Source organism: Telmatherina bonti, assembly GCF_933228915.1.
Source record: "Telmatherina bonti genome assembly, chromosome: 11".
Taxonomy (NCBI): domain Eukaryota; kingdom Metazoa; phylum Chordata; class Actinopteri; order Atheriniformes; family Telmatherinidae; genus Telmatherina; species Telmatherina bonti.
This window is the reverse complement of record NC_136629.1, coordinates 26,604,037-26,625,526: the sequence shown is the minus strand read 5'-3', so window position 1 is coordinate 26,625,526 and position 21,490 is coordinate 26,604,037. Positions and strand designations below refer to the sequence as shown.

Below are 21,490 nucleotides of genomic sequence, written 5' to 3'. Positions count from 1 at the left end.
GAGAGTATAATTTTTTTTTTTACAATCATAAAGACGAGTAAGAATTTGTGCAGCTAACAATGAGATCAGTATGAGGTCATACGACATCTGCAAACGCTCCACAGCTGCAGCCGCAGAGTTCAGAGAGGCCTGATTTACATGAGAAGCAAGGACCAGTGGAACAGATAAAAATGGCAACATGATCAGCTACTAAACCAAACGACTTTTTTTTTTACCAGCCTTGTCTGCTTCCCAGCCCTGAAAACATTGAAACAGCCTGATTGTCAGCAGACCGGATGGTGAGCTCAGCAGCTCTTTGATACCAAGAAGGGGGGGGGTTAAAGAGTAGGGGTGGGGAAGTGGCCACAAAAGCCTTCTGTTGCAGCCTGGGAGTGGGGTTACCTGCCCTGCTCTCTGCAGAGGGGTCTAATTTCACACGTCACATGTGCATGCATACACGTATGCCTGAAAGTGCAAATCTCTTTCTCACACAAACACATGCAGCTGCAGGAGAATGAGGGGTGATAAGTGTGTGTGTGGTTCCTCAGAGAACAAATGAGATTTGTTTGTCAAGCATTCAGAGCACAACTTCAGGACAAAAGCAACCAAATCACCAACATGCTGTTTTTTTTTTAGTGTGAATTATTCCTCACTCAACTCATTCTGAGAATTTCTCAGACAAATAACAGTGTACAATTTTACAGTGACTTGATTTGTTGAGCTTCATCGAATATTGATATTATTATAAACCTCTGGAGAACATCAGTGTTTTAGTATCAAGACAACCAGAAACCACTAGAAGCCTAAAGCAGTTGGTGAAGGACTGAAAAGTGATGGGACTTTAATCATCTCTGGCTTATGCAGGATGTGTGTGAACAAAAAGACTGATTTATGACAGAAGGTGTGGGAAACAAAGTTTTTGACAAAAAAAAAAACACATCTGAGGAGACAAAAGCTTCAAAGGAAAATGATGAATGGAAGCCAGGAGGCAGGAAGTCCCCGTTTCTCTACAAACTCAATGACAACATGCAACTTTATCAATATTCCTCATCCAGAGTGTGTCTGGTCACACCCAGAACATCTGTCTCTAACTGAGCGATACCATTCCTGATAAAAGGCTTGAAATTATGTCTTTATTTTATTTTGATTTGTTCTTTTCTCCACCCAAATTCTACGTCTGATGTGATATTTACATGTTGGAGAAGTTTCAGAAAGCTGCTGTTCAAAGATTAAATGTGCAAACGATGCGAATACACAGCTTTGCAGAGAAAGTAGCCCTTTGGAACAGATCAATTCAGGATGAAAAATTCATATTAAAAACTTGATAAAGAACAACATTTAGACAAGATGTGCACCAATGTCTCAGCTTCAGTTGTATAGAGTGGTTAACTATTATGATTATTACTGATTATGTATTTTCTGTCTTTTAGCAACTTTACACAAAAACTTTAGACAGATTTTAATGATTTTTTTTTCTGAGAATGGGTCCTGGTCTAACTTAAGGACATAATTAAAACATAATTAAATTATAGGAGTGAGTCGGGTCACCATCTTAATCCCAGAGTATTTTAATAATTCTGTATCATTGCGAGATGAGGACCATTTTCAGTATACAGCCATATAACTCCACAGTAATTGGTCAGGAGGCTTGGCCAAAACATACAGGAAAATCTCCCAACAGGCTTTAAAAAGATATTAAAGATAGATCCCAGGAAAATTCTAGATACCATTATCCAGTACTGTGAAAAATAGAGGATCTTTGCATTTTCATCACTGCAAGTGAACAAATTAAGATAAAACCATGCAACAAACACAACAATGTAACCAAGACACTGCAGATTCATTAAAAATGTATCTAAGGATCTAATAGTATATATATATATAATGTAAATATAGAACTATATAATAAGGTGGCAATCAATACGGGTGGAAAAGAGCTGCTTGGTGGTGGTCTGCGCTCTCAGTGTTTTCTAGTTTTGCATGGTTTGTTTGTATGGAAACAATGTTTTTATTCTCCTGGAGCAACCAAAAATTAAGTTGAGCAGAGCTGGGTTTGTAGTTGACACCTCTTTAAACACATAATATTGTGAAGTCAGGACCCACAAAGGCACGTCAAAATGAGAGCTTTCTCATGTCTGCTCAGCACCTCAGGTGACAGAACCACAGAGCAGCTGAGCTGCTGGTCTCTTCGAGTCTGGTCTAAACAGAAAGGAGAAAACATTGCAAAGGTTGATGAATGAGTCTTTCAATATATGTGTGTCTGCAGCAACGCTGCTGTAGACCAACCGCGGCCATGTTGGCCATGCTACCTTAGCTTGTCAGGAACAGTCATCCATCTGAAACTTTTGAACTTTAAGAGCTCGAAACTTTAACACAAAAATTATTTTTGTTCCATTGTGTTTCTATTAACATGTTAACATATTAACATTAATATGTTCAGAGCAGAAATTTGTTTATAAACTCCAAATATTAGTAATGCATTTGTAGTGTAAAATTTGCACATTTACATCGGAATAGATACAATATTGTGTTAGTTTTAATAAAACTGAAGTTTTGAAATGCATGCAAATGTGTTAGTCTGACTGAAATCCTCTCAAAACAAACAACAGCCAGATAAAGTCAGAAGTCAAATAACCCGTGCACATGCACATGCTCATCTGGACTCAAGCTGACCTATGAAGTCCACAAAGGCGTTCAATATTCCTATTTCTCATATTTGTTTAGTAAAAACAGCTAAGTTGAATTGATGCAGTCCAGTTCCCCAAGCAGCTACTCTCTTTCATACATTTTTGTTTCTGTTGTCAGAGAACTAAACATGTCAGATCAACAGCCAAGACTCATTGACTTAAAACTTTACAAGACTGCTGCTCGTTCCTCAAAAAGTCCTAATTTAAATTAGATTTTTTTTTTTTTTTAAAGTAATGAGAGTATAAACCATTAATCCCAATTGGGAAACCGACATCTGCTTTTAACCCAACCTAGTTGCTGTAGGACTCATTATACCTTCCTGGGGAGCAGTTGGGGGTCAGGGGCCTTGTTCAAGGGCCCAAAGTACTTCAGGTCCTTTTCCAGGAAATGAAAGTCCCCCTCTTTAACCACTAGGCCACCGCTCCTCCAGCCACCACATGACATAACAGGTGTTATCTGACTAGATGGCCAATCAAAAGGATATCTGAACAGTGAATTTACAACCTTGTTTGTAGTGACACATTTCCCTTGAGTTTTTTGCGCACTCACAGCTTTACAGAGCTAAACATATTTCAGTGAATAACTCTTTGGTATGTATAAAGGACGAGGGTGAAAACTCAATGTAGAACTCTAATCATAGTTTAACTCAACATGAAACTGCAGAAAGTACTTCAGATCTGTAAAACTGAAGCTGGAGTGATGTAGATGTGCATGTAAACATATGCTGCTGGAAATAAATAAGCATACATCCATAAATATCTGACATGTGAGTTTGTGTTGCCTTCAGTGGAGAGTCAAACTCTCCAGGTTGTGTTACTTGTAGACTCTTTATCCAGTCAAAGTTCTAAACTGTGCTGCCATCTGCTGGTGAGAAGTGACGCAACGCAAACTAAACACTATCTTTTGATATTAACATTTTAACCACTAAGGTGGAATCTGTCCTTCAAGCCACTATGACTGCTGTGAAACACACTAAAACGGCTGGATAAAACAGACAAACATTGCAGTGTAGTGTTAAAAGGACCACTTTACTCTTGCACAAGACATCCATAGAGTACATTTTCAATAGAAAAATAAAATCGCCTGCTTTTGAGAACATTAAATGCAATTGTGCCTCTTTTTAAGAACCCAGACCAACACAAACGGTTCAGAAATGGATCTGAAATGGTCATGTTCATTCCTTCAGCTGAACACACATTCATTGAGCTTAACTTTTGGTTCTTGTACAGTTTCCTTTTTACAGAAAACCTGACAAAAGCTTGTCACAGTAAAAACATGAAACACTGTAACTGGCAGCCCAGTCAGTCTGTGGACAACGGTCAGGAGGTGGAGACGGAGAGACGGTCCGAGAGTAGCAGGAACCATGCATAGCCGTGTGCGTGAAAAGAAAATGTGCAGACCCGTTAAACCAGTCAAATGATAAGACGTACAAACTGAATGTGAATGGCATACGTCATTGCAGACATCAAGGAGAGATTGTAAAGAAATTAGACCCAAACCACATGGACACCCTCCCGATCCTTTTTCATCCAAAACTAGCTTCTTTTAAATATAGCTCTTTATGTTTTCTCTCGCACATAAATAGCATCATTATTGCTCATCAGAAAAGCAAAATCAAGGTAAGTACCACTCACACGTACTGGCATTTAAATCCACAATGCGGCACTTTATTGGCCATAAAGCTAAAGAAAAGGCCAAAAGAAATGTTAGCAACAAAACTTAAACTCACTTGGAAAATAAGCGATTAGACGCTTTGTTATGGTTAAAATTACTCTAGGAAAAGTAACTCCTTGGACACAAAGAGGTGGTCAACTTCACACAAAGGAACTAAATGCATTAATTAAATTATACACATACCTGGGACACATTAGGTTCAAATAAAACAGTCAAATTACATGTTTAATGAATATTTACAACTTAAGATCAGTATTACAGGTCAGTTTCATTCATATGAAAAGTGTTACTCATTTATCAGCGCCATTTGTCTGAGATGTCTGGATGAGATCGCTGATTCCTTCGATGGCAGATTCAACTTGATCCTGGGGAAAACGAAAAAAACCCCAAAACGATCAGTATTAGTGAGATCACGTCTTGACTCGATGTAAAAACTAGACTGTATTGTGCTGCTTTTCAACGCTGCACCTTTTTCAGCACTTCCAACAACCCTTTAACGGTAGACATCAAGGAATTGGCAGACTTGCTCATCTGCTCATGATAGATGGTCTTCTGCTCCTCCGCGGCCTTCAGAGTCTCCTCTGTTTGGCTGAGAGTACTTTTCACTTCCTCCAGCTCCTTGGACAGGGATTTGTTGGCTTGCTCCAATTGAGCTTTAACCTTCGCATCTTCCTCTGAAACGAGACAGCACAAAGTCAGACAGGTAGTAAAAGCAAATGTGGCTCCATTCTTTTACTTTTTTTTTTTTTTTTAAATTCAGACACAGAAAAAGAAGACAGAAGAGCTGAAAACTGGAAACAAAACCTGTTTAACACTGAAAAAGTGTTTCTGTGTGTAACATACAAAAAGTAGCAATAACAGAAACACTGGTACATCACCAGCCTGGTCCAACAACAATAACAATATTAGTGACTATATGTTAGTAATAACAACAACAATAATAATAATAATAATAATAATAATAATAATAATGGATGGAAGTAATAATGTACATATTAACAATAAGTTTATGTTGGCCAATGATTAGAGTCAACGATCGTCGAAAGGAAATGTTGCTCCAATGACACTTAAACTGAACCCTTAATAGCTAAAATAGATTAGTACTAATAGGTTATTTTAAATTTCTATTCCAAATGTCTGCTGAGATCAGAAAAATATAGCTACTTGATGATAGTGGAGGGCAAAACAAAGAAAGATTTCCACATGTGATGTTCCACTGCAGTCAATGCTGACAAATAGCAGGAGAGTTCTTATTACAAATACAATGTGCCAGCCCACACCTCACCAGAGCTAACTGAGGAAAAAAAAACTGGTGAATCGAGTGAGACTGGAGTTTTCTGTAGCAAAACTCAAATTGAGCCAGATCATTGTCCAAAAGGACTACTGACACAGAGTGTAGTTTGCAACTAATGAGACAGCAGAATAATATCAAAAGAAAAATCATGTCCTATGCAACCATACCCATTCTGGCATCCCGGACCATCAGCTTCTGCTCTATTTCCTCTCTTGCCTTCTCACTCTTCTCCAGTTTCTGCATCATACTGCCAATGTCAACCATGGCTCCATTATACACGATCAGATTACCAGACTCGCTGGCCTCTGACTGAGCACGAGCCTTATGAGTAGGAATCAGTCCTCGGTTACCTTTTAGAGAAAGACAGAACAGTTTGCTTCAGCAGACAAATGTCACGTAGATATAGCTCTGCTTAATTCTGTTAAAACTAAGGGAGACATGGATGTCATGCAAGCTCACCAATGAGGTTTTCTATCTGAGCGTCCATGAAAGAGGGGGGAGCTTCATCCTTTCCTCTGTCTGTAAGTTTTCGGTAGTAACACGACTCTCTGACCACTGGTTTGTTCAAAAGCTTTTTTATCTGTAAAAACAAATCAACTTAACGAATGGACTTTGAATGGACAGGCTTAGATAGCTGTGAAAGTGTTTGTACTCACCTGTGCACGAGAAAGATGTAGTCCCAATGTGTACAAGATCTCCTCCAGGTCTCTCTCTAGCAAATAACCGCAGTGGCTTTGGTCAAAGTAAACAAAAGCCATAAGTAGTTCCTTGTTGTACGTGACCATCTGCTTCTTCTCCTGGTGCAACAATCATCACATTTATGTCAACAACCATGTTTACGCTACATCAGCGCCGCACCAACACACCTACAATAACTAACAGCCAACCTTGTCTTTAGAGGATCTCTCTTTAGATGACTTGCGGTCATCTTTACGGTCTTTTCTGTCTCTGTCGTTGGAGTCATCATCATCTTTGTCTATGTGATTAAAAAAGAAGAAATGTGTCAAAAAAAAAAAGAAAAAACAATCCATAACAACTGTACATATTGTCCAGTCAAAGTCTCAGAAACTGTGGAAATGTTGTCCATCAGCAGTTCAGCGTGGTGCATGGTTTCTAATCACTGACAAAATAACACAATGGAGTAAAACAAGCTTGGCTGCTTTTTAAAGAAAAAAAAAAAAAAAAAAAAAAGCGTGTATTGTACCTTCATCATCATCATCATCCATATCTTCAGCTTCCATAGGGTCATATTCTTCAGCATTGGCAGTGCTGCCATCATCTTCATTCTCCTCCTCGTCGCGGGATTCCTCCTTTTTGATAGTCCTTTCTTCAAACTAGTTTAAAGACACAAGATGAATAACTCATCAAAAAACACAACAAACGATTTACTGAGCAAATAACCAACAAAAAAAGTTTGACACTTACCTTCTTCTTCTCTTCTTCATCTTCTTTGGTCTTTTTTGCTGCTGGCTCCTCACCATCTTCTTCTTTCTCCTTTTTTATTTCACGCTTTTCAGCCTCTTTCTTTTCAGCCTCCTTTTTGGCCTTCTTTTCCTTCTTTTCCTCCTTGGTAGGAAGAGCAGCGAGGGCTTTATATATACGATGGCCAAAGTCTCTCTGTAGCATCTCATTAAACAACTCGGCAAACAGCGAGACCTGAACAGAAAGAGGACATATTATACGCACAACAAAACAAACAAAAGCTACTCCACTTAGGCTCATATGAACTGCAGAGCTTCATTGAAACAGTAATAAACAAACAACAAAAGAAGAAATTCTCACTTCAAAAGAGTGTTCCTTGTTATCTTCCAGCCTATAGTCCAGTAGCACACTCAGAGACATGACACTGCAATCAAATTTGCCATTCTTAGCAGCCCAGTTGGGATGTACGAGGATGGTGGGTTCATCTGGGAGGATGTAGCGTCTTTCTCTCCGCTGACGCTCAAGCTCCTCCTGTCTCTTCCTTTCCTCTTCCTAAAGGAGAAGATGTCAGTCACAATTCAAGAGCATTATTTCTGAAAGGACTTTGTAGTTTTGAAAGGCCGTAACCTTTCACCAACGTAAATGATCTTTCTGCTTAGCAAAAAACATTTAAGCCATTTATGCACATGATGTGCTCAATTCCTGATCTGAGAGTTACTCAATTCAACTATATTGTGTTTCAACCATTCACATGGTAGATTAGGTCTATGTAGTGTATAAGAAATAGTAACAGCAATGTTTGTCAAGCACCAAGCAAACCTGGAAGAAAAAGTTGGTCTACACTCTTTGGAACAGCAAGTTTAGGTCAATGACATAAATTGGTAACTAAGCACACCAATAACACCATCACACACACACAGAACTTTAACTCTGGTGCAATGTGGCGCACAGTGTTCATTACAGTTTTGCCTACAGCAACACAAACAAGTAACAAGTAATCCAAGTATCTGGGTCTTTCTGGACAATTAAATCATGATTATGACTCACTTCATGACAACTAAATACATCAGCTTTGCATCTGAATGAACACTGCAACAATTTGCAATGAAATCTTATGAATGAGGGTCTCTCTCAATATCACTGCAGCATGATCTGAAGTGCCTTTCTAGTAGGGCTGTGACGATATGCTTTTGTCCCGATTCGATTCAGATTTTTTGGGTGCCGATTCGATTTAAATTGCAATTCTCACATTTCTTCGATATTGCTAATTTTTGTAGATTAAAAGCAAATAAGATGTATGAAACTTATTTTTTGCTCATCATGTTTCTTCATTTCAATTGGGAAAAACAACACAGTAGCCAGACCATCATTCTGCTGCTATAATGCCCAAGATGACAAGTTAAAAGATCAATAAAAACAATAAAAATGACAAAAAGTTTGTGATGGATTTTATTTATTTATTTGGAAAAAAAAAAAAAAAACAAAAAAAAAAAAACACGATTTTCTAACAGAAAAATCGATTTTAGGTGGTAATAAATGCTTTGGTTGTACAGTAAGAACAATAAAGCATTCAGCTTTAACAAGCTATACTATAATCTCATACAACCACAGTACTCTTCCCTTTATGATATGAACTGAAAACATGTAAGAAAAGCAACCAGCATCTTATGTGTAGCCAACAGCGGCTGTGTTTCCATTCCCCCTACAAAAGCGCAAAACCTAAATAATGTAGGGCTGGGCGATTTGACAATATCTAGCATATAGTTTCATATGAGGCTCTATTGTTTACCCCAACGATTATGTGCTTTACAGCAGTATTTTACGTCAAGATGCGCTTTATGGCATGCAATCTGCTATACATAAACAAACAAGGAGGAATACGGTACCAGACGCGTTTCAGAACAGGGCGATTCACGAAAAGATAACTAGCCACCCCGAACCGATGAGCTTGTTCCTAAAAGAACGGAAATTTATGTTGCATGGATGCGGTTTGGATATAAAAAGACGAATGCGAAACGGACAACAGACTGGCTGACAGTCCCAACAACGGACTCTGACACAACTAATTTATTTTCTCACCTGCGCAAGAATCAGGATAAAGAACGCAGAGAGTCAACGAGCAAAAGCCACATCAAGGGTGGGCGAAAGCGCTCATAATAAACTCTAGACTGCAAATGCTGCTCAGGCCTTTACCTGTAAAACTCCATACAAAACTATATCCCTGAGATGGAAGGAGATCACTACTACCGTTGCCAAGCACATCTGACAAATAACTCATGACTGACACAAAAGTACAAACAATTTTATATTGTTATGTATATCGTTAAGGGGATATAAAATAAGCTATATCAGGATATGAGATTTTGATCGTACTGCCAAACCCTACAATAATGCAATAAGAAACTGGTAATAGAAACATTTAAGTTTGGGAAATACCTCTCAAATATCTGTAAAATGTTTATATAGTCTCATGAGATGGCTTTCCAAACATGTCCACGGAGAAGCAAATCAAGGACATGTACTGGAATCACATTATATATATATATATATATATATATATATATATATATATATATATATATTTACATGTCACCGGACGAGATGTAGGGGGTCACATGACTTGTTCGTTTCAAGTAAAAATGATGTGGAAGTTCTGAATCCAAAATTTTGTTACGATCCTCTCCCAGACCCTCAAGGACCGGCGCTGCCCAAAGCTGCGCTAAACCATTCAATGGAAACACCTGTAGATCGCAACTGTAATTTGTCAAAATTTTTTAAACATTGCTTTTATTTTGAAGGGAAAAAATCTGATGGAAATACAGTTAAAACCAGCATCCAATGGAGTTCTCTGCTATTGCTGAATGTCAAAGTCAGTAACAATTTAACACTTTGTCATGAAATTACATAAACTTATTATGACATATCTATTATAGATCAAGTTAAATAATTGCAATGTTACTCTGGCATTAACTAAGTATTTTTCATTAAATTCCTTACATTCATAATTATGATTTTACCCATATAAAAATTACTGGATAATATGGACAAATAAAATAATTTACGGAGCATATTAACACTTTATACCTGGGTAAAATTTCCACAAGATCTAAAACCTCTTTTCAGTGAATTGCAACTATTGGCACATATTTATGCATTCAAATATTCAATACCATTTTCTCCATACCTCTCTGTCATCCTCTACTCGAGGTGGCTCCTCTTCTTCTGTAACTTTGGTCTCTGGTTTTTCAGGTTCCTTGGACTCCTCCACCTGCTCCTCCACCTTCAGCTGCTTTGTGAGGCGAGCAATCAGTTGTGACTTTAACCCCTTGGAACTTAGAGAGCGACAATCAAGTTCTTTGCGCAGGTCGTTCACCTATAGGTGCAGAAAACATGGAGATGAGAACAGCGTCATACCCAGGCTAATGCATCTTAACTTCGAGACAATTATTAAAAGTGAAAAGTTTTCTCATTGCCTGCCTTTATCTAAAAACTTACCTTCATTGATTTCGGATCAAGTTTAGCCCAGTGAGTGGGAGTACTGACATCCTTTGACTCGTCGTCATCCTTTTCCTCCTCCTCCTTGATAGAAAACCATTAAGATAGAGACAGGCAGAAGGAGAAAAAGAGGTGGGATAGCAAACAGTCAGCAAACTATTTGTGGTCCTTCTTAGTTTTAAACCTGATCTGTGCAAGAAGCACAGAAAGCATGTGTCTTTCATAGACTTGACCTAGTGAGCTTGACTGTGTTTAAGTCCACTGCTATTGAAGCGTACACAGGAAAGCTCTCTAGCTATTATAAAAAATAAATTAAATAAGTAAATAAAAAAACAAACAAAAGAAAAGCCACCCAGCAGCCAATCAATCAATCTGTGGAACACAAAAAAGGTAAAAATCAATGAGAGGTGTGTCCAAAAGGTGTGTAGGTACATCAGGTGAACTGAGACTGGCCTCCAAATGGAGTGAGGATAGGGTGGCCCTACCATGCTCTATGACTGGGGAATTTGTGGGTTTTGTACACCTACATCAGATAGGAGCCATCTGTCCAACCAACTTCCCTGCAAAAACCAAACTCTACATATTTTCCAAATGAGTGTAATCCAACAACAAGAACAGACAAGAAGCAGGATTTTGGGAGAATCTCTTTTCGTTGTCAGGCGAACTATTAAATAGTTGTGAAAAATCATATAAAAATGCACATTTCTACAACACACACATCATTAATATGCAACTGACTCCACAGATTCCAGCGCATTTCAAAATCCTTAGTTCCAGTGTTAGTTTGAACACTGGTTCAAATTTAAGATTACAATCATTTACAAAGTTAGAAGCAAATTATGTAAATTTTGCTTAAAATGATGCAGGAAAATAAGGATTCCAGAATTAAAACAAATTATGAAATCATTTTACACCCAATTCCGACATTTCTGAGGAACTGGAAGCTGTTTTACCATTTGCGAATGGGGCCTAACACAACACAACCTAGTCTCACTGCTTCCACTGTATGTGTCTGCTGGATGTGAGGGAAGGTGGAGGTGCTGATGGAGGAATGGAGGAGTTGGAGCAAAGGAGAAGGGGACAAGTGGATGAGTAAACAGAAGTGTAGGGGAGGTTTGGGGGAACATTAATATGCCTGTGTTTGTGTGTGTGTGTGAGAGAGAAAGGTGAGGTGTACTTGGTGTCTGTTTTGTATCTGGAATTTGTTTTGTAATTCCTGTGCCTTCCTGTGAGAAGCGGAAATGAGAAGAGAGGGATTAGCGGTTCAGTGCCTGTTCTCCATCCGCCTCCTTTCGCTCGGCCGACAGCTTCTCAGACAGCTGCTCCCGGAGTCGCCGTGACAGCACCTCCCACTCTGAGCGGGTAGGAAGACAATGCCAAACATCCGGAAGAAACAAAACCACTGTCTCCACATGAGCAGGGACTGTCCGCCCCTTGTGTGTCTCCTCCGGCCGATGATAGCGAATCTCTGCAAAACGATACCTGTCGCAAAGGAAGAGGGTGCATTGGAAAGAAACATTCTGGTCAGGGCACAGTATAAAAGGCAGGCCTTGCTAGGGCGAGCCTTCTACAGCTACTCCCTCCCATCAGGTGACTGAATGATTGCACACATCATTACAGTGACCCTGCTCCCACACAACACACAGCATAGACAAATGGACCCAGTCTGCAGCTCTCCAACTGTTGTCACCACAGGTTACGTCAGCCATTTTGAGGAAGTTGACAGACAACCACAAAAAAAAGGAAGAAAAAAAAAAAAATAGAAAAAAGAAATAAAAAACACACCCCAAAATACATCCCTCTTTTTAAGCTTCAACCAATTATGGATGAGCGTTCTGCATCTAACCTAGGATACACTTAATGCACTACATTAGAGTTGTGCAAAGAGAGACAGAATTAACAGGACAGTGAAAGCCAGTTAAATATATAAGATATTTAACAAAGAATAAAGAAATTAACAAAAAAAAAAAAAAAAAAAAGTAATGGAGGGGTCTTCTGGTCCAGGCTACTGCGTCCAGCCACCAAGTCCATGCGTTTGGTTTTTCATCACAATGAAATGTATGTAGATGAGTGTCACAGAGAGCCACGACAACACAAAAGGCAAAAAGAACAGTGCACAACACAAATAACAGCAAACAATAGATTACAAATTAACTGAATAACCATTAATATAAAAAAAGATACAAATTAATGTCACCAGCAGAGATTTAGTATCGAGGTAGTATTTTAAAAAATGCCAATTTGGGATTTTTTTTTTTAATAACGTTAATAGGGAATAATAAATGCAAAAACTGCTGATGAGAGTAGGAATGCTTACCACTGAGTGCACAGACTAAGGTCTATGCCTGTGAGTGCCTTGCAACAGCGTATGGCTGTCTTAATAAGGACTGATGGATCCTTTTCTGGGTCAGCTCCATCCAGAGAGGGAGACCAGTGACCACCAATGGCCATGGCCTCATCTTTACCTCTCATGCCCACCAAAAACTGGATAAGAAAGAGAGATGAGGAAAAAAAGAAAGCCCCAGAATATAGGTTAGGTGGAAATTGGGAAGATAATATGGATAAAAGGGTTTAGAGGGTGAATATCAGAAGTTGAAAAAGAGTCAAAGAGAGAGAAAAGGAAGACAGAAAAGAAGAGCACTAGGTTTCGTTACATTGTGGAGCCAACATCAGTCATGATTTTTTCCACACCGTGACAACTCAGCAATGGAATAGGATTATTACATCAGTGTCAGCTCCTTTACAAAACAGAATTACAGATGGGGCTCTACATACCTTGATAAGTCTAGCAGGATGTTGGAAGGAGTCCCTGACTTCCTGGGGATCCTCTGCCAGAGCACATGACTTGTGATAGAGCTCCTCTATACTGGGGTTAGCTAGCAGCATCACCTGAACCAAGAAGAATAATTCTTTAAGGTTAAGCCCTGAATAAACATCACATTATATTTCAGTTTCAAGCTCAGTGGACAGTTTATGATAACTCTGGTCCTAACATCTGTATACCACTTGGGACTTAGCAGACATACATATCAAATCAAACCAAACTTTATTTCTAGAGCACTTTTTGTGCTTAAAAAAATACAAAGTGCTTTACATCAAATAGATAAAACACACACACACACATCCACAGTCCCCTTACACCCACCCACAACCACCCTCACCCGTGTCCTATTAGCCCCTATAACAGTTAAAAGAAGACAAATGTAACAGGTACATGGTCAAATAGTTATGAAATATACTGTTTTGGCTCCAGACTGGCATCAACAACACAACAGTTCTGCTTTGAACACTTAAAGAATAAGAGCCATTTCCCTCTGCCTTTAAATGAAACATCCCACAAAAGTCATACCTTTGCACTGTAGGTGTGATTAACATCAGGAGGGTCCAGCATAGCTGTGTTTTTGGCTAAGGGATCCACCTCTTTATGCAGGATGTGGAAGTTGCAAGCATTACTAAACTGGAATGGTCGTGTCAGAGGAAAGGCGTCCACCCAGGTGAAGACTGCATTAAAGAAGTCACTGGGGATGTAAAGACTCTGATAGCGCCTTCTCAGCTCCATCAAGTCACAGCTTGAGCTGGTGGATATAAAGGGGACCGTTAAGGTGGCAGCAAACAAAGTGTTGACCTATTAAATATTGTGCTGGAGATCTTGGTGCATCACTTTACGATGACTCTTTTTTAAAACCTGACAATCAGTTAAAAAACCGGAAACATATTTACCCATCCAAGCTGAACTTAGAAAACTGGACAGTGTAGCGGGGAACCACCCTGCGAGGTCTTCGTGGGGAGCGTTCACGTCTTGGTGACCGGTCTCTGGACCGTTTGCGGGTGGGTGAGCGTTCTCTCGATCGCCTGCGCTCACGGTCTCTGTCTCTGTTAGAGAATTACAGGCAAACAGGTCAATAACAACTGCTGTATTTCAGCTAATGAGGAGGTAACATCCATGTAAAAGTGATACTGTCAGTGGGCAATACATTAATTACAAATAAAACCACTGACAGCGATCAGCATCTCACCTGCGCTCTTCTTTAGATCTGAGGATGAGGTCTGGGCCTCGATCATTGCGAGTGGGGAAACGAGGTGGTGGTTCGATTCTGCGTACCGGCTGTGGTTGTGGCATCATTCTCACCGGGGGCTGAAGAAGACCACCAGGAAAAACATCTACAGGAAAATAAAAAACAGAATGAGCTTGTTAAACATACATAGAGGGAGGCTCTAATGTGAAACAGCAGTGATCGTCAGCACATGGCTGCCGAGACAGACGTCCCAAACTGTTTTAGAAAGACGTGATGATCAAGTTATTAATTATCCCAGTAGCAGTGTAGTCACATGCATTATCAAGCTGACACTTAATGAATGTTTTATTTTTTGACAATGAAGTAACATAAAATATCAATTTCTTCTGTTAAATACAATTATCTTTATTCTTCTAGAAGTTTATCAAATATACAAAGAAACGTTAAGAGACATAATTGTCCATTTTACACATAAAAAAAAGCCCAACAGCAAATCATAACTTTACCTTTAGGTGGAGGCTGCGGTAGCAGAGGCTGAGGAGGGTTTTGGAGAAGCGGGGCCAGAGAGGCAGCAGAAAGCTGGGCCTGCAGGAGGGAAGGAGGGGGTGCCTGGGACGGAACACTGAATGTGGTCGGTGGAGGTAAAGACTGCAGCATGTTGGGGGCTGCCTTCATCATGTTAGGAGCTTGGGGCTGATTCTTAAGAACCACCAAAAAAAAAAAAAAAAAAAGTTTATAGACAGACCCAAAACAAATATTAGCAACAACACATAAGAAGTTCAAAGAGATCAAATCTCGGTCGATGGCTGTTAAAAGAAAGAGGCTGGGAAAACAACTCAATGTCTGAACAAAACAACGGCAGAAATCTCATTAGTTTCCCTGACAGGTTGCCCTAAAAAAAGGAGAAAGCTCTAATCTCACAGAAGTTGTTCATCTGAATCTGCCCAAAGTTATAATGCAGGTTCTGGCCTGGACAGAAGTGGGTGGGAAAAACATTTTAAAGACCTTTTATTCTATATGTTTTGTATTTTTTATGTATTTAGGTGTGATTATAAAAAGTTATTTCTTTTGCTAACAAAAGAAACAGGCTAAGTAAATTATTAAATTAACTTTAGCTAGGAGCGGTTCACTCCTTTCTGTAACAAACCATTAATACTTTGGTCAAAAATGATTAAACATATTACAAGCCTTGATAACTCTGCGCGAGGTCATTTTGACAGGTCCTGCGTTTCAAAATAGGCCAAGCAGGCAATGCCCGTCTTAGGTATAATTTGTACTCCACACTTTTGCAGATGAACATTTAAAGACATAATTGTTCATTTTAATCCTAAAACAGTCCAGGAATGTACCAGAAATCCAAGTGCAACTTCTAGACTAACACGGACTAAATCCATCTGCTTCTCGCTGCTTGGTAAAATTCTGATTAGGCCTGTGAGGCACTTGTTTGAATGTTCCAGAAATAAATATTTGACCTTCAAAATTCCTGGAATATAAGCATGTGCGCAACACTACAACTTATTAGAAAAAAACAAACAAACAAAAAAAAACAACTATTTTTTGCACCATGTAAAAGTTTTAAAAAGAATTTTTGGAATTAAAGCATCTCTTTTAGAGTCTCTGTCTTCAGCAATGTTTCCTGTAAAAAGATGCACTCATTTAAATATGACCAAGTGGGAAAACACATCTGGAACAAAATCCATTGCTGGAGCAACATTAGTTTGTTTTACAAACACACAACCATCTGCCAGAATAAGAATAATCAAAATGTATGGTTCTGCAATAAAAAAAAATATACTCTGTAAGACAAATGAGACAAAATAGTAATGACAAAGTATGTCGTTACACATTAATTGACAAGAAAAATGTTTATCTTTTTGGCCACAACAACAAGCTTAACAAACAAAAGCTGCACAAAGGAAAAAAATGAAAAGTGTATGATTCAGGACTAGGGGGTTACATTTTGTCTGTTGTCCACAGCAGAGTGCATGTCTGTGTAGCGCAGCTGCATCCCTGGTTCATTGTAAAGGCTGCCGAGCTGTGGGGAAGCTTGAGGTAAAGGCTGAGGCTGCTGCTGATGCTAGGGATTGAGAACACAACAGTCAAAGTCAGAGACATAAAAAGGGTATGATCAAATATGAGGATAAAAAAGAGAAAGAACCACATATCTCAGAACTCTCCTCAGAGTTTGTAAAGTGTCCCAGAACTAAACAAACCTGCAAAATCCCCTGTTTGGATATTAAAATACATGTGCTTCATTATCACAAATCAGGCTGCAAAGTGAAGTTGTCAAATCTTTGTATGCTTAATTTTAAATAAGGCCCAACAAAACTATAGCAAACTGTTTCAGAGGACAAAGTAACCAGACCAGTGTCCAATGATAACAAAATGCTTATGCCAATGTTTTAACATTTATAAAAGAGGATTTTTTTTTATCATCTTTAGTTCACATTTTGTGCAACAGTGGGACATGTGAATGCAAAAAATTTCAATATTGTTTAAAAATGAGTGCGGGATTAATCAATAGTTCATGCATAGAAGGCTATACCAATTTCCCGCCTCCAGTTTTTTTTTTGTCACACGACAAGCCAATTTTTTAAACATGGGAAAAATAACTCCAGCATAAATAATCAAGCATGTTTCCAATGATCAAGGACATTTTAAAAACATTACATCAGACTTCTATCAATTTTATTATGAAGTAAATTTATTAAAATGGGGCAAAGCAAACGAATACAACTTCTGTATATTCTCACCGACTGATTTGCTAGCTGAGGTAAAGTCTGGATGCGCTGGGCATTCCACTTGAAGGGCATATTCGGGTTGTACACAGCTTCCACTAGGACCCTGTCCCCAACTTGGGGAGTCTTCCCCTTCACAGCACTATGAGAGTTTAAAGAAGCATTTAAAAACCCATCAATATCCCATTTCACACTAATTTCAAACTGATTGAAACATAGTGTACATGTATTATTAGGAACTCTAACGGTGTTAAATAACTCCCAGTGACTTATTAAACAGAGAAAAACTAGAAAAACTTAGTAAATATAAGCATCTAGTTGATCTATTTAAGATATTAAGAGTGTTCACTTTACAAAGCAATATATGCTGAAAGAAGATCAGGACAACTGTGGTTCACCTTAGTTGAAAGAAGACATCTTCATCTACAAAGCCAAATGTATCATGTAGCTTATTGACGACACCCGTGAAGACTCGTTGCTTCTGTGGCTGTGTCTGCTGTTGGTGGCTCGAACGCGGTGTTGGATATGACACGGTTATTTGTGCTGTCTGCTGGGGGTTGGACAAGCTCAAGCTTGTGGGCAACGCAACAGGGGGCTGAGGGTTAGACAGAGATTGTAGAACTGCAATCATATGGATCTACTAGTTACAAGTTGAAACAAAAATCAGTAAACAAATACTTCACACAGCACAATAAAAAAAAATTCAAAGAGAGATATTCTGAAAAACTAACATTTTTTTCAAATAAACACAAACAAGCTTTAATAAAGCAACAAAAGAGAAAACAATAATGTAACAGATTATTTGATCTACAGGATTGATCTTAGTGTGTATGCTGTGTTGATTTCTTTTCAAGTCCATGTGCATTACCTGAGAGATCAGTGCCTGTTGAGGCTGAGGAAGCTGTAAAATAACAAGAGAAAATGCCAAGAGTGACTATTTGGTTCACTTTACTCAATACTGAATTCTACTACATATAAATATACTGCTGATTGACTATTCAGTTTAAAATCAACCTGTAAGTAATTAATTATAAGAAACATTTTAACTTTTCAACATATGGGCTTCCAAAAACAAAAGTGTGACACAAATGCCATCTGTTCACCTGATGGGGTACATTATATAGTTGCTGTTGTGGGGGTTGTTGGGGAGGTTGCTGCTGTTGTTGTTGTTGCTGTTGTTGCTGCTGCTGCTGTTGCTGATACTGCTGGAGTGCCGTATTGATCTGAGACTTTGGACATTAAAGAGAACATTGAACTTTCAGCTGTTAAACATGGATGGGATAAGCTTTACAGATTGCTGCCTGTGCTTAAATGTAACAGACCTGCTGTAGTGCCGCTGCAGCTGCTGCTGCAGCTTGCTGCTGCAAAGCAGCAGTTTGCTGAGACAGCTGATAGTTTGCTGCAGACTGATTGCTGAGAGAGGCTGCAGCCAGGGCTGACTGCTGAGAGTAAACAGAGGGAGATGCTCCCAGAAGAGATGGCTGCTGCACCCCAAGAGCTGAATGTAAAGTAACAGAGTTGGTATATGCATTAAAATACTGTGAATAATGCTGCATGTGATGAGAGAGTTTAGCTGACATAATATTTAATAATTAACCAAAAAAAACAAAGATACAGGTTTTAGTACAAGTACAAGAAGTACAAGAACTTAAAGTACTTGGATCCTCAGGTGTATTATACTTACAGTGAAGGCTGTTGAGGTCAAGAGACTGTCCTGAGTGACCTGTCTGAGACACCGCTGTGGCAGCAAACTGAGTCGCCCATGGCGGATTCTTCTGTCCCCCAAACTGGGCCATGACTCATTCAGGTTAAAGGCAGTCACGCCAGGCCAATGTTGTAACTAGATACAAACAAAATCAAAACAAAGTCATATAAATATATATCTATACATATACATACACACACACACACACAAACATATACATTATTTCCAGTATTCAAGGTCATTGTCTTTAACTAACAAAGTTTACTTTCTACTTTATCAAATTCATAAAGCCAAAGTAGTCAGTTTACAATGCTTTAAATTAATTAGTCACCATTTCCTTTGCAATGCAGCAGTTTACAACAGATCAAATATGCACATTTAAAGCTTAAGATAACTGGGTAAGAACAAACAAGGAGGTCTAACAAAACAATGCTAGATGTTGCATTCAAGTGCAATGATTTCCTGAAATGTTAAACCTGACAAGCTTACAGACCCAATATTTTTTACTCATCATCCAGGCTATAACAATCTTTACCTTACTTTCATGACAGAACTGGATAAAATTTTAAATTCATGAAATATTGGTTAAATGTTAAAATTTCTTAAATGCTAGAGATAAGTCGGTGTAAGAGCACCAAACAGTTTGTTTTGTATTTACCAGACTAGGGTTAATTGGCATTTATGCACATGTGAGCTTTGTCTGCTGTTTACACGTGTGTTACTAACAAATCCAATCACATACCAATACAAAAAACACCTAATGGAAGTCACCATGTTTCCCCAAAGATCTAGAAATGGGCTGGTTTATCTAGATATGAGCTCACACAGCCCACCCTGCAGCAGAGTTTGCAACAACAGTTTATTGGGATTGTAAATAGAAATATGACCAACTATTTGCAGCCTCAGAAACAAAAGCATGCAGGGCGTGGGAACAAGGTGTCTCTTTAGCCGCTGACTTTCCAGCATAGATTTTTGTGATAGAGGGCAGCATTGGGAAACTACAGGCAAAAGTGAAGCATGCTGAAAACACTACATATAAAACGTCTGACCAACTTACAGATAGTGCCTGTTTATCTTTAATGAGACAAATTTGAATTTTGTCATCCAACTCAAGGAGGTTAACATACACCTTAGTTTTTCCCGTTGTTGTCTGCCAGTAGTACTCGTCTTATTTTAATTAATTTCTAGTTTAAAAAAAAAAAAAAAAAAGGGCTCAAATGGGTGTTTATGATATTGAAAAGATTATTTAGATAGTCTTATTTTAAACTAGTGTAGACAGGGAATAACTGCTAAACGTAGTCGCTAAATAAAGTCCCACATAATATAGTTAACAAAACAGATTTAATATTTAACTGAGACCAGATCGAAAACAACCACAAGTTCAGTCCGTTATCTGACAATTGTCACGCCATTTTGTCAAATATTAAAAAAAAACCAAAGCAAACTATAGATTAAATGAGTTTTTCGAAAGACAAAATACTACTATTTAAACCCATTCGTCAGTAACTTTGTTATTTATAAGGCTCAATAGAAAACCAAATGCTGACACAGCAGCGACCTCGACGGTCAGTCCGGCTAACGTTAGCTCCCTGCAGACGTTTGGCTAATGCTAACAGTTTAGCCAGCACACATTTTGTGATACAACCCAGTATCACTATAGGGGTTTTGAGCGAATAGGTCAACCTTTCAATGTACACTATTTTAGCTTCGCCAGCGTTCCTTGAATGTGAATTTTCATTTATTAATCTTGCATGTCTTTTAAAAAATTAAACCAATTGCACTGCTGCTGAAAGCTAAATGTAAAAATGGCTAAGTAGCAGGGGGTTTTTCTATCGTTAGCTTTGTTGCTAGATTAGCCTCGTGCTAGTTTGATATCGAGAGCGAGGCCTTCCTAGTCAGTTGTTTGGCAGTTATAAGTGAATTGCCAAGTTTAAAAAAAACCTTCAACGGTAAACAGTCAGTGACAACATCTTGTTTTTATGCTACTCCAATTGCATATTAAATTTTTTGCAAATGACTTTCATTACAACTGTGATAAGGTTGAAATAGAACCTTGTCAACAGTGCTTACCTCCGTCTCCCTGCACCGGCCTGCTGTAGGTGGGACGTACGCATGCGCGCGACCGTAAAGGCAATCCATGCGGTCAAGTCAATCTTTGTTCAAGAGCCCTGTGTTTTCACGGACTTCTTCTGTGTCTCAGTAGAATTAGTTAAATAGAAATAGGTCATATTAAATGTTTAAAGCTTCAGTAGTACGCAACACTGTCTTTTGCTATTATCGCCTTTACAAATATAAACATTTAGCTCACCAGAATAAGTTGACATTTCCCATTTTATATAATGAAAAGATAAAATTTTAATTTCAGATTCATTTGTCTTTATTTCTTACTATTCCGAATGTAATTCTCAACTTGTTCCTCCTTTTTTGTATTTATTTATTTTATGCTCATGTTTGTATTGATTTCGGTAAGACTTTTTAG

The 21,490-nt window shown here is 38.5% G+C and overlaps 1 protein-coding gene across 1 annotated transcript; it reads right to left on the bottom strand.

Annotated features, from left to right (window-relative positions):
* Nucleotides 1-3,686: 3,686 nt before the first annotated feature.
* Nucleotides 3,687-21,102, bottom strand: ccar1 (cell division cycle and apoptosis regulator 1). The gene is made up of 26 exons (XM_079249337.1): nucleotides 21,082-21,102; nucleotides 18,991-19,146; nucleotides 18,629-18,804; nucleotides 18,410-18,535; nucleotides 18,175-18,207; nucleotides 17,705-17,901; nucleotides 17,322-17,448; nucleotides 16,526-16,645; nucleotides 15,075-15,267; nucleotides 14,569-14,713; nucleotides 14,273-14,425; nucleotides 13,902-14,127; nucleotides 13,328-13,441; nucleotides 12,870-13,036; nucleotides 11,824-12,034; nucleotides 10,553-10,636; nucleotides 10,242-10,430; nucleotides 7,418-7,609; nucleotides 7,061-7,291; nucleotides 6,840-6,969; nucleotides 6,523-6,611; nucleotides 6,292-6,432; nucleotides 6,095-6,215; nucleotides 5,803-5,985; nucleotides 4,810-5,015; nucleotides 3,687-4,706 (listed from the first exon to the last, which is right to left on the bottom strand). The coding sequence occupies exons 2-26, from the start codon at nucleotides 19,100-19,102 to the stop codon at nucleotides 4,632-4,634; spliced, it is 3,741 nt and encodes a 1,246-aa protein (XP_079105463.1). The 5' UTR covers nucleotides 19,103-19,146; nucleotides 21,082-21,102; the 3' UTR covers nucleotides 3,687-4,631.
* Between the last annotated feature and the right edge of the window lie 388 nt (nucleotides 21,103-21,490).